The 12829-nt window shown below is 41.8% G+C and overlaps 1 protein-coding gene across 1 annotated transcript in view; it reads left to right on the top strand.

Moving 5' to 3' along the window:
* Window positions 1-12829, top strand: part of CTTNBP2 (cortactin binding protein 2) — a 108215-nt gene that overhangs the window by 48005 nt on the left and 47381 nt on the right. Inside the window, exons 5-6 of the mRNA XM_063134051.1 lie at window positions 9184-9387; window positions 12239-12338. Of these exons, the coding sequence (XP_062990121.1) occupies window positions 9184-9387; window positions 12239-12338 (304 nt within the window). The remainder of the gene's footprint in view (window positions 1-9183; window positions 9388-12238; window positions 12339-12829) is intronic.

Genomic DNA, 12829 nt, shown 5'->3' with positions numbered 1-12829 from the left:
CTTCATGAGGCAAGGGTTTCCATCACACAGGTGCAGTCACCGGGAAGGCCCTCTCGCTCTTATGAAACTACACAGCGTGGCCAGGTCTCGAAATGATGGGACTTGTAGTCCAAGTTGGGGAAGCTGATGTAATCTGCAGTTTCTCCCTCGATGCCATGCATGGGAGGCTACAACCACAAACTCATCTAGACATGAAGATCTTCAACTACCTTGCCAGGTTCAGTGAGCTATTTCAGAACTGTCTGTGTATTGTTTGTCATTATGGGTTCATTCCACTCAGTTTCTGAGAACATTCTAGGAGTGGTTTCTTCAAGGCCTCTCTTGTGAAACCAAACTACTACAGTTAATTTTAAAAGGGTTAGTCAAGTTTTAGCATTTTTAAAAATAGGACTGAAGTATTTAGTTGGCTTTATTTATGGAAAGGAAAGGTTGGCTTTTCCTTTCCTCGCCTGTAGTTCCACTGGCTTTATTATTTTTTCTGGGCCATTGCACAGTTGGGTGTGGTTCAAGAACGAGGCTTGGCAGTCTCAGGAACAAGGACACACAGTTCACATTTAGGCCAGATGGTCTGTAGTACTCTGAAGCGTTCCTGAAAGACGCCGAAGACAGTTGGAGCTTGTCTATATGCCCTATTTACCCTGTGGTGGCTGTGCAGTGGCTCTGCATCAGTTATACAATGCAGCCGCAAACTCACAGCCATCACAGGGTATTACCCCGAAGCTGCGCACTAAAAAAGTCATGGACTTTTCCATTTGCTGTGAGGTCACCACCATTTCTCTTCTATGTGTCTGTGGTGAGCTCGGTTTGACTCCATGCCTTGGGGCAGATCATGGCCACTGATTGGTCACCAGAAGCAAGGGGCAGGGGGCAGGCTCATGGCCGCCAGAAAGCCCATGCTCCCTCCTGCCATGGAGATTTCTCACCCCCCCACACACACACACACCTCACAGCTGTGATACTGCAGGTTTTTGCCAAGAAGGAGCGGCAAAGCGTCGCCGTGAAGACAAAGCGTCGCCGTTGCCCTCCAGATGTTTTGGCCTACAGCTTCCATCAGCCCTAGCCAGCATAGCCCATGGTCAGGGCCGGTGCCAGACTATTTTGCGCCCTAGGCAGACACGACGTACTAAAACTGCCCTGCACCCACTCTGACGCTGGGGTTGGGGGGCGGTGGCTTCAAAGCTGCGCGCCCGAAAGCGGCTTCCGGGTGCGCCGTTCTGAAGCTGCTGTCCCGCCCCCCAACCCCAGCATCCTGGCTTTGGATGCTGGGGTTGGGGGCGGGGCGGAGGCATGTTCTGAAGCCACCGCCCCCCAACCCCAGCATCCTAGCTTCGAAGCCAGGAGCGGCTTCCGGCCGGGCGCTAGCTTCGAAGACAGAACGCTGGGGTTGGGGGGCGGCCGGGGGGCGGCAGCTTTGGAACAGCACGCCCGGAAGCCGCTCTAGGAGAGCAACTTCCGGGTGCGCCGTTCAGCGCCCTCCTTTGCTTGGCGCTCTAGGCCGCTGCCTGAGCTGCCTCTATGGCAGCGCCGGCCCTGCCCATGGTAAGGATGGGAATTGTAGGTCAAAATATCTGGAGTTGCTCATCCCTGCTTTTGGCAATGCTCTAATAGAATCATGCAGCCATGTAGTTAACGCTTGTGGCCGTATGAATGGGCCTCCCTTGTCTTTGAACTGAGAGTCACATTTGCCATCAGCTGATATGCTGCTAACACCCTTTGTAAGTAAGAATACAGATACCAGCATTTCAGTCCTGCAAAGGACTGGATGTGTCCACAAGAACCACTTTGAGGTTACACCAATAGAGAGAGACCACTGAAAAGAACTGTTGAGATTAATAGAAAGCCATTGATGAATTGATTCTGATTCAGATTCTGGTAGTTTTTTATGGTTCATGTGGAGTTTTATTTATCTGTTTGGGCATTTATATCCCACCTTTCTATTATTAAATCACAGTCAAGGCAGGTTTGAGTGTTTGGGTTTGATATAACAAGGAGAGGGAAACCTAAAATTCCTTTTTATCAATTAATAGGAAAATGGTTCACCTATTAACTAGGTCTCTGTTTCTGTGGGGTGGCAAGGTTGTCCTATTGCCCTAGTAACATATTACCTTTCTTATAATGGTGTATTCTCATTTCACAAAAGACTAATTATTTGAAAGGAAGTAAAAAGAGATTAGAATGCTTGAGGAGCTCCCATGATACATCCTAATGGATCCACCTGGCAATACATTGGTTTTTAAATCAGCATTCCCCAACATGGTGCCCCCCAGATGTTTTAAGCTAGAACTCCTAGAAGTCCTGACCAGTGACCATGTGGGCTGGGGGTTGATAGGAGTTTATTTAGGAGTTTGTTGATAAGAGTTTGCGTATTCCTATACCGCCTTTCTGAAACCAACTGAGGCAATTTTAGAAAAGTATCACATCATCAAAAACATAGTAAAACATTTAAAACTACTTTAAAAACTGTTAACAACCATAGGAACCATAACAACAATTTTAAAGCCAAGTTAAAAAGAGTTGAAATTCAAAACATCTGGAGGGCACTAGTTTGGGGAAAGCTGTTTTAAATAATTCTTCCTCTTTATTGTCATCATCTTAGGAGACCCGTTGCTTTAGCTTATGTAATTAACCTGGCAACAAATCTCTAGGATATTTTTTTCTATAGGCGGCCTACATTAAAGCAACATTGCTTGCTTCCAGGGATTGCATACTGGCTGCCTCTATGAGGCATTTCCCACAATGCAACAGCACCACAGAACACCCTTCATACCGTTTTATGCCACTTTACTCATACCATAATATATGGAGTCATAGGAACACAGAAAGTTTTCTTATACCAGGTCAGACTGGTTGTCCATCTAGTCCAGTATTATCTATTCCAGGGTTCCCCAGTGTGGGTGCCACATTCCTCCCCCCGCCCCGCAATTGGGGAATGGATTGCTCCATTCATTTGTACTGAGGTGGTGGGAGTCAACAAGGCTGAGAAATGGCTGGAGGGGAGGGTAAAGTGTACCTTGGCGTAACTGCTTCCTTGACAGGAGAAGAGCTTTGCCTCCCCCCGCCCCAGCTGATTTTTTAGCAGGGAAATATTTGGAGGGGAAGTGAAGTCCACCCCCCCACACACACACCAAGGGCCCTTGGGGCAACAGGGGTTTTTTTTTGGCAGGGGGGATTTTTCTCGCCCCATGCAAATGAATGGAAAAAATTGTTCCATTCAGTTGCATGGAGAAAGGGAGAAAGAAAGAAAAGTCCAGGGAGGGAGGGAGGGAGGGAGGGAGGAAGGGAGGGAGGGAGGGAAGGAAGGAAGGAAATGGAGCCAAAGTCAGTAGCATACACATACACATTCATTTTTGTGATGCTCCACCAACCCACCTTCAGTAGTCAATTTGTGGTGGCACCTAGGACACTTTTTCAAAATGCCAAATGTGCCCATGGGCCCCAAAAGGTTGGAGACCACTGGTCTATTGTGAATGATAGCTGCTCTCCATGGCCTCAGGAAGATATCTTCCACATCATATGGTAAAGATCTATTTAACTGGAAATGGCAGGGATTGAACCTGGGATCTTCTGCATCGAAAACATGTGCTCTGTCATTGAACTGTATGGTCCCTTCATGAACTAGAAGCACAAGCATATATGACTATGGGAAAGGACAGGGCTACAGTGGGTAAGGGCTCTTGCAGTCTTCTTAGCTTCCAAAAATGCCACCCAGGTCACCATTAGTACTACAGTCCTGTGGAGCCTGTGTATGCCTGTAATTCTGGTTAACCTAGCAATTCAGCATGGCCCCAGACATATATGACCAAGGTCAAGGAATGAAAAGGGCACTACAACATATATGAATTGGTCCTAAGTGTGTTTATAGTGTAATGCAAATGAAAAGGTTTTGACATACTGCTGTTACGCAATACAACCAGCTCCAAATTCCAGCTGCACTCAGCACAGCTCCCTTCTCAACCATAAGGCTTATCATGGTGAGTGCAGTGCAGTCCATCCAAAGATGATGCCAAATTTTGGGAGTCCCAGGTTGAAGATTGCTAGACTCAGTCCACTACACATACATGGCATCTTCATGAGCTGTCCAAGGTGTGAATATGGCTGCTGCTGCTGCTGCTTGAAGACCTTGGAGCTTGTTCAGTAAGAGCACATTCAGATCCAAGACGGGGATGGGGTGCCAGAACCAAGGGATGCCAATACATTGGCTGCGGCTGATGGTGACATCCCCAGCTGCATTCAGCATGGTTCCCACCACAGGAGTATTATTGAAATTGTACATGGAATTGGGTGTAAGCATTGCCAGTTGTAATACTGACTATATTTGCTGTCTGGCCTCCTCCCATCATTACCAAATTCATTTGTCACTTAGAATTAAACAAGAAAGAAAGAAAAAGCAATGCAGGCCGTTTGCGTGTCTTTACACATTGGTCAGTAACACATGACCTGGCTATCAGATGTCCACTACCTAGGGGGCATTTTTATGGAAATTGCTTGGAAGACATCAGTAATTAGCCTTCATAATTCATCTCTCTTAAGGACAATGACTATCCATTGGATTTACAATCTAAAGGAACAGAAGTATGGGTTTTGAAATGTCTCTGAACGATTGAATTTCCCATGCCCTTGGGACGATCCATTTCTTTTTCTTCTTAGCTTTGCTCTCTCTCTCTCTCTCTCTCTCTCTCTCTCTTTTTAAAATCACTTTTCAATCAACATATGGTTTTATTTGGTTCATCCAGATATGATTTATCTTTTGTATGTGGTTTGCTTGTAACATGAATGGGGTGCAGGAGAGGTTGGTAATGGACTCTGAAATTAACCATCTCCACAATCTGAAGCTGATGCCAGAAGCTGTTTCCCCCCACACACACCCGTTCCTTCCATCCTTCATCACTGCATGCCCAACACGCTTTCCCAGATGCTTCATATTTGCTAACTTTTGCATATGAAACCACAAAGCTTTCTCATGTTTCCTCATTTTATTATGCAATTTCCTCAGTGAATACAAATCTGTTCCGCTTCCTCGTGAGACCTTTGAAATTGGTGCAGATCCGGCATTATGCTTAAACACTGGAATTTGCATATTAAATATGCAATGCAACTATTATCGCTTTCTTTTGTTTTTTTTAATATGCAGTGTTTTAGAAGGCTTCCTCCTCCTCTTCCTCCTCCTCCTCCATGTGGGGCTGCTTTACACGTGAAATCTCTACATGGATCACCTCTTCCCAAGGCTCATACATGCAGTGATATCTGTGTGCATGTGTGATTGTCGCATGTAGTTATCTACATGTAGGTTTCAGGATCTTACACAGAATTGTTTTCCAGGCTAGGACTCTGTTAATTTGTATCAGGGTCCATAAAGAAGAGAATATTTCAGCTCTGCTAGGAAAGTGAATGCAGTATTAATAATATCCAGATCTATCACAACTCACAGTAAACCCACATTATCTAATATCTATTTTACTGTGGGGAAATGTCTTGTAATAATTTAAAGCAAAATGGCTTTTTCAGAATGACATTTAGTCTCAGACTGGCTTTGCCTATGTTTGTAGCCATTGCCGAAGTCTTCCCAAACTTCCCTCCCTACATACATTAGACAATTACAAATGGCATCCCATAATTTGATTGCTAAAATTCCTAAATAAGTGTTAAAGTGCTTGTGGTTGGAAGTCCATCGCTTTCCTCAATTCGTCACCCATCCCTACCTGACAACCAAAGAAAAAACAGGGTTCAGAATTGTAGGGAAATAAGATGTTGGAGCCAAAGACTCCTTCTATTTAGCCATGATTGACTAACTCTTGTTCAGTAAATATGCTCCTTAATTAGGTCCATGACAAGCTGTGACAACAGACTGATCTGTCCACCTTCTTGCCACACCTGCTGCATGTTGTACCTAGATGTAGTTGGTGAGCTTAAGAAAAATGGCTACGTGCAAAATAGGCTTACTCCCACACTAGCCATTTTCTCTGTGATTCTCCATCCCTTGTTTGTTCACTTTTTAAGGAGCATCCAGGTGATGTCATTGCCAGTCCATTGCATGCCAGTGTGTCCTCAGACCTGATTTATGGTGATTTGAGGACAGCATAGTAAAATGCATAAATCTGGCTAGTGTGGACAGGCAAAGCGCTATTGAGGCTCTTAAGAACTCCTATGCCTTTAATTAAACACTTCTATTTCCATTTTCAACTAATTTAATTGCTTCCGGATGAACATAGATGGGGGGGGCATTAATAAGAAAAGCCCTCTTAAATAGCTTTTCTTAATTGCCCCAATATAAGTTCAATTTTTGTGGGTCAGGGAAGTTTTAGTTACTGCTCCCCTCTTATTATTTTTTCTTTTCATGTTTAGGGAGCGAGCAAACACTATTTCAGTAATGCAAGAAAAGAATAATGAGAAATTAGTAATTAAAGCCTTTCCTTGCCCCACCCCCACGGGAACAGAAAGGGACACTTGAGCAATTAAGAGAGGCTATTCAAGGTACAATTAAGAGGTTGTTCTTCACTAATCCAGCACCTATGCTAATTAGAAAGCAATAGCATGGACTGAACCTACAAGGAAAAGAATTAATTAACATTGCTGGAAACCTTTGTTGTACGGGATTTACTTCTAAGTAAACGTTATAAGAGGATCATGGCCTTGGAGAAAGCATTGCTGGATAACTCAGTACTATACTACATACTTGATTGGGATCTCCATTTTAATTCTCCTTCCAGCTAACTGAGGAAAAATAATGTCAAAGTTAAAAGACTCTAATGTGGAAGCAACTTAAGTTAAACAATAAACTTCTATCTAGATTTTTTTTGTTTACACTTCTGCTTCATCCATCTTTTCCATTAGTCGAAATCATGATTTTGAATTGTTTGAACTTTTATTTTCTTTATATGATGTTCCTAAATTCTTACAGTGGTTTGTAGTTCTTTGGATAAAAAGAAAATCATGTGGAATTGAAACTAAGTAGCTCTTCACCTTTCCTTTCCTTTTTTTGCTTTCTTTCCTTTTATGGAAATTCAAAACTTTCCGTGATAGCCTGCCCTGCATGACCTCAATGAAATGCCATTGAAACTAATTTGAAACTGATTCATCATATGTTTTAATTCACAACATATCAATATTTAAGCAGAGCAGACCCTTTTGTTAAGGACTCATTGTGATTGGCCGTAAGTGCAGCAAACAACTAGGCAACTGTCCTGGGCTACCAAGCTTGGTTCCCTCTACCTGCTAGATGCATCTTCATAAGACAGCCTAACATGGTCTATTGCCTACGGCAGGGGTGTCAAATCACAGACTTGCAGGCAAAATTCAGCCTGTCTGGGGTCCCAAATCAGGCTTCCCTCCCCTAGCCCCACCACCTTTCCCCTGACCACTAATTGTTTGATAGCTTCCTTGCTTTCGCTTATGCTTTCCCCATTCAGCCTTTGTTACTGGCAGTAAGAACCTTAAATTAAAATATGCTGGTATTTTTTGGCTCCACCACTTTTTGCCTTTGGCCCAGCTGTCTTTGGCCTTCAGCCTCACCTGCCATGGTAATGTTTCCCCTGAGAGCGTCTCTGAAATTGAATTCCGCCCTCAGGATGAGAGAATTTCGACACCCCTGGCTTACGGTATAGGAGTATTCTCCATATTTGTTCTGGGATGTTTGCTCCTTTCTTCTGTAGAAAGACTCCCAGGTTTCCACGAACTCATTTGTGGCAATGCTGTATTGGGCAAGGGGGCAGGAAATTGGTATTGCCAGTAGTGGCAAGGTAAGTACTGTCAAGAAGATAAGGACGCCCTTTCCTGTTACTTTACTGCCCGTTATCTGCTCTCCTTTTATCCTCTCTGCCCTCTCCTATTCTTTTCTCCACCTCACCCCCACTGCGTTGTCTTCTCCATTTAAGGAGCCTTGTTGCCCATTTTCAGTCCTCCAGTGCCTCCCTGTTTGCCCTCTTGTTGGTCCTTACCCTCTTTGCCAGGAGAGACTGCAGCCACCTTTAAATATGCCATGAGCACACCAACTTTAATGAGATCCTGTAACACGGATATGTATCATTAGTCGGCAATAGATAAATAATAAATTATAATGGAGATGAGAAAACAATGATAATATACTTCCTACACCGAAACGGCCATAGAAATGACAAATTACAATGCAAACATCACCATGTATGGTACTTTCCTTACTAAATACATGACCATTTTAATTTATAGTGTGTGCAGTTCTTGTAAACTGATGATTACTTAATAAGGAGTGAAAATCCATTTCGGAATTCTCTTTTTCAATGGGCAATTCATACTTAAAAGCATCTCTTATTTTCAATCCTCTTTTCTATTTCCTTTTGCAGCCATTTGATCAAGGAAGAGTTCACAAAGTCTTCCGCACCCTATACTGCAAACTTCATGTCCTTAATAAACTCTCCTCTAAAGCTGCTAACGTCTGATACCTGGAATGTCTAACCAAGATAACTCCTATGATTTTCTAAAGTTCTGCTCTGCTAATTGACTTTTTCACTGGATGATGTGAAGCTTTTGCCAGTAATTTTGATGTTATTCACTAATCAGTGTTCTAAAGCCCTTCTTGTAAAAATACAACAAAAATTGCAGCACTGCCAAGTTAAAACTACTCTGTGCAGTGTTCTGGCCAGCTGAGGAACTAGCAGGCATCCATCATAGGGGCAGTGATCACTAGTCTGAGTTTTAAATGCACATTTTAACTGAAATGTCTGCCATATTTTCTGCTGATTTAAAGTACAGTTCCTTAAGAAATAGAGTGTTGATAAGAGGTTCAGTTAGCACATTTTTAAAAGAGGGATAATCATATACATTTTTTTTATCATAATCCTCTTAATTTTAATTTATTTTAAAGCCCAAAGAACTTTGAGCTAGCTGTTCAATTTAATACTTAAAAAAAAATCTGGACCATGGCAACTGGGTAGAAAGTTTATCTAGTGTTTTCTTGTGTTTATCAGCAATATTAAGTATCTATTTAGTTTTAGTAAACAGTGAAAATAACTCGTCATGATTGCGTGTGACTTTAATTATCTTTGGATGCAGAATTAAAAACACACATCAGAATTGTGCTAAATGTTTATAGGTGCTGAAATGCCAGAGAGTCTGTTTCTTTTGTGGAACATCGTTTAATGCCTTGCAAAGTGTGCAGTTGTAACTTCTTCTTGTGTGTTCTCTCTAATTGATGTTGCTTTTAACTCACAGGCTGGTCTCCCTCCCTAACCCCTTTATTAATGAGTGGTGGTCCTGTCCCCCTGGGTGGCAGGCCCACCCTTCTTCACCAAGCTGCTGCCCAGGGAAATGTCACTTTATTGTCAATGCTGCTTAATGAAGAAGGTCTGGACATTAATGATTCCTGTGAAGATGGCTATTCTGCCTTGTATTCTGCTGCTATGAATGGACATACAGGTACGGGGTTTGCCAGAGCCATTACTTTATTACCATTGTGTATATATTCTTTTGTAGTTAAGGGAGGGATGGGTGAGAAATTTGTTCTATCAAGATTTTTATGGAAATTTACCAGTTTTGCACCTCCACAGCCAATTAGTGAGTCAAGAAAATACACAGTTGTTTGAGCTTCATGATGCAGTTTGTTGGGGAGAAATACATACCACAAATGTGGATAATAGTCATAAGTGTGCACAAATTGCATATGGATGGAAAGTACTTGGGGAAATGCGTATATTTGAAAATATATATATGTGGGGGGAAATGGACATGCAAAAGTGTGGGACAGAATGAGTTTAATCTTGAAAATCCAACAGTCTCAGCGAGAATAAGAACGACAGATCCATCCATCCATATGTTATTGTAATTAACGTTGCAGTCCTGCACATACATCTACCCAGACGTAGGTAGTTCAATGGGGCTTGCCCTAGGTAAGTGGGTATGAATGCACTGTTGATAATGTGATACTTACTGGCATGGCCTTGACCTTGAATTGCGGAATGATGTAAAGAAAGCAATATTGTGAGTTAATCTCGAATTAGCACTGAGAAATTTCAAAACTACTTAAGCAAATGAAAGCTTTTTTGCTCAAATAATTTTGATCCCATATTATGCATGTACAGCACCCTAAGAAATAACAACAGGAAACTTTGGTGAACACGCAATATGTTAGAAATGGGCAGTTGTCTAGAGCCTGTCAATGGATGGATTTGTTCTCAAAATAATGAAGTATATTAGTAGTGAATTCAGTATATTATTTGTGCCGGTGAAGAGTAGGTGGTTACCATGAAATCCAGGCTCAACTCCCCAGTTGGACATTATTTTCACTGAGTCGCCTCGAGCAAGTCAGTGTCTCTCTGCTTAACTATAACTGTGCTTAACAGGCATCATCGTAAGCCTGAACAGCTGCTTTGTGCTCTGCTTGGAAGGGCTGGAGAAAACCTTCCTGCTCTATGAACTAGTGCAGATCTTGTACAGCCTGATCTTGCAGCACTGAGAGTCTTTCCTGTTTGAAAGATTTCTGCATAGATACAAAGGAACAAGACTATTTTACTTCGTAGAAAATCTGACAAAGAAAGTTGGGTGATTGTGTTGAATGGGGTGAGGTACAGTGAGGGGATCCCCAAAAATCAGAGGCATCATACATGGAAGGCTGATCCTGGAACCAACTCCATGACTTTAATTTAATTTACCAATACATTACCACCGAGAGTTCATGGTCTAAGAGTTAAATTCAACATTATGCTAGTGAAAAAATTACAAGTGTTAACGTTATGCTAGTGAAAAACGTTATGCTAGTGAAAAAATTACAAGTGTTAACGTTGTTCCGCTAACGGTTGCACAACCGCTAGCAGAACCACTAGCAGATCTAACACAAGCAACATCTAGCCTAATGAAGTCGTAATGACATGTGCAACTGTTTGTGCAATTTTTCTGGAACAGGTTGCACAGCGCCTTGTGCAACATCTTGAGCAAGTGGAATCAAATTACTGGCTTTGACACATGTGCAGGGATAAAAAAAGGGGGGTTCTTCAAAGGGTAGCAGTCTTGCATAAGTGGAATGACACCATTAGATACAACCCTAACCATGTAATAAATAAATACATAAATAACAGAAGCACTGGGCCTGGTTTTAAATTTTGTATACTTTTAATGTCCACTGTTTTTTAACTTTTGTAAACCACCCAGAAAGCTTCAGCTAAGGGGCGGTATATAAAATAAATAAATAAATAAATAAATCAGCACATAGTCACTACTAGCATTGGGCTCTTTCCTTGTGCACATAAGGTGTGTCTCACCCAGATCTCTCTTAGGGCAGAATCCTTTGAACACTTTGCTCAGCTTTGATCAGAAGTTACTTAGAAAGCAGTTTGGTGTTTCAGTGGGGAAGGCCATGGCTGAAAGCGTAACTATCATAAGAACGTAAGAAGAGAAGTGCTGGATGAGAATTTATTTTATTATTTATTTATTTATTTATTTATTACATTTCTATACCGCACAGCTAGTCCAAGATCCTGTTCCCCGCCCAGAAACAGGACAGGAAAGCATTTTCTCCCATACTGCTTCTAAAGTTGAAGGTTACACCTAGCCATTATGACTACTAGTAATTTGATTGATTTTTTTCTTTACCAGTTTGTCAACTCCCCTGTTAAAGCCAACTCAACCAGTGGATTTTACCACATCTTGTGGCAGCAAATGGCATCATCAGAAAATCCGCCATGAATGTGAAGGATAGTAGTAGGCGGAACATGAGTCTCACTGAAACTGCAATCCTGTACATCAGAGATGCAAAACCTCAAGACCAGGGCCAAATCCGGCCCTCCTCCATTTCCCAGGCCCAATCCCATAAACCAGGCCACTGATCATTTGGTAAATTTTGTGCATTTCCCCACATGCAGTTGAAATGCTTCCCCTAAAGCTTAGTTACCACCAGTTAAGAACGTTACGCTAAAATATGCTGTAGTTTTGGCCCCACCCTTTTCCCTTCAGCTCCACCCACCACTGCAAGGTGGCCCCAAAGAGCTTCTGCACAATGGAATTTGGCCCTTGGTCTGAAAGTGATTCTGCACCCTGTTAGACATACTTATCTGGGGGTGGGGGTGAAGTCACATTAAATGATTTTCTCAGAGACATCTGTACGATTTGCACTGTAAAGGACTAAAAAATGAGCTGAGTGGATAGAATTTGTTCCTTTATATTAAATTTTATTTTCTTATTTTTTAAAATAAAAGTTTGCCAAGATGTCTGGTTTTCAGAACTTCTTCTTTTCTTATACGTACACCAATCAGCCTTTGTGTTTTCCAACTCATAGATTGTGTAAGATTGCTGCTGACTTCAGATGCACAAGTTGATCCTGTTGATAAAAATGGCTTTACACCTTTATGTTCAGCAGTTGCTCAGGGACATTGCAAGTAAGTAACATGCCAATTATATATTTTTCCCCCATGTAAAAAACCTCCTTAAGAATTACACTTGAGGGTATATAAGCGGTAAAAGCGAGAGTATGCAATCAAAGGCCTGTTCCTACCTATAATTGTTGCAGAATTAATTATTGTGGTTTTTTCTTTTAGAAATAGAGATGACTTGGGATTTTTGTGAATGCACATGTGTTTCTGTGTTTGTATTACAGGCAAGTCACACCTAAAAATGTTTGTTTTGACACCTGTGTGTAGGGGCACGTTTTAGATGTTATATGTTATTATATTATTATATTTATGCATTTCAAATTGTAACCTTTAGGCATTTTTTTAAAACAGGAGTGGGGGTGGAGGAGAAAATTGTGTCTCTTGTGTCTTCCTTTCTTCAAATGCATCTCCAAACTGGGACTTTGAACTGATTTATGGATCCGTTTTTTCTGAAAGGTTTATCAGCTATTTCTCTGAGCACACAAATTAAGATTAAA

Source organism: Elgaria multicarinata, chromosome 9 (assembly GCF_023053635.1).
Source record: "Elgaria multicarinata webbii isolate HBS135686 ecotype San Diego chromosome 9, rElgMul1.1.pri, whole genome shotgun sequence".
Classification (NCBI taxonomy): Eukaryota; Metazoa; Chordata; class Lepidosauria; order Squamata; family Anguidae; genus Elgaria; species Elgaria multicarinata.
This window is presented reverse-complemented; position numbering and strand designations above follow the sequence as displayed.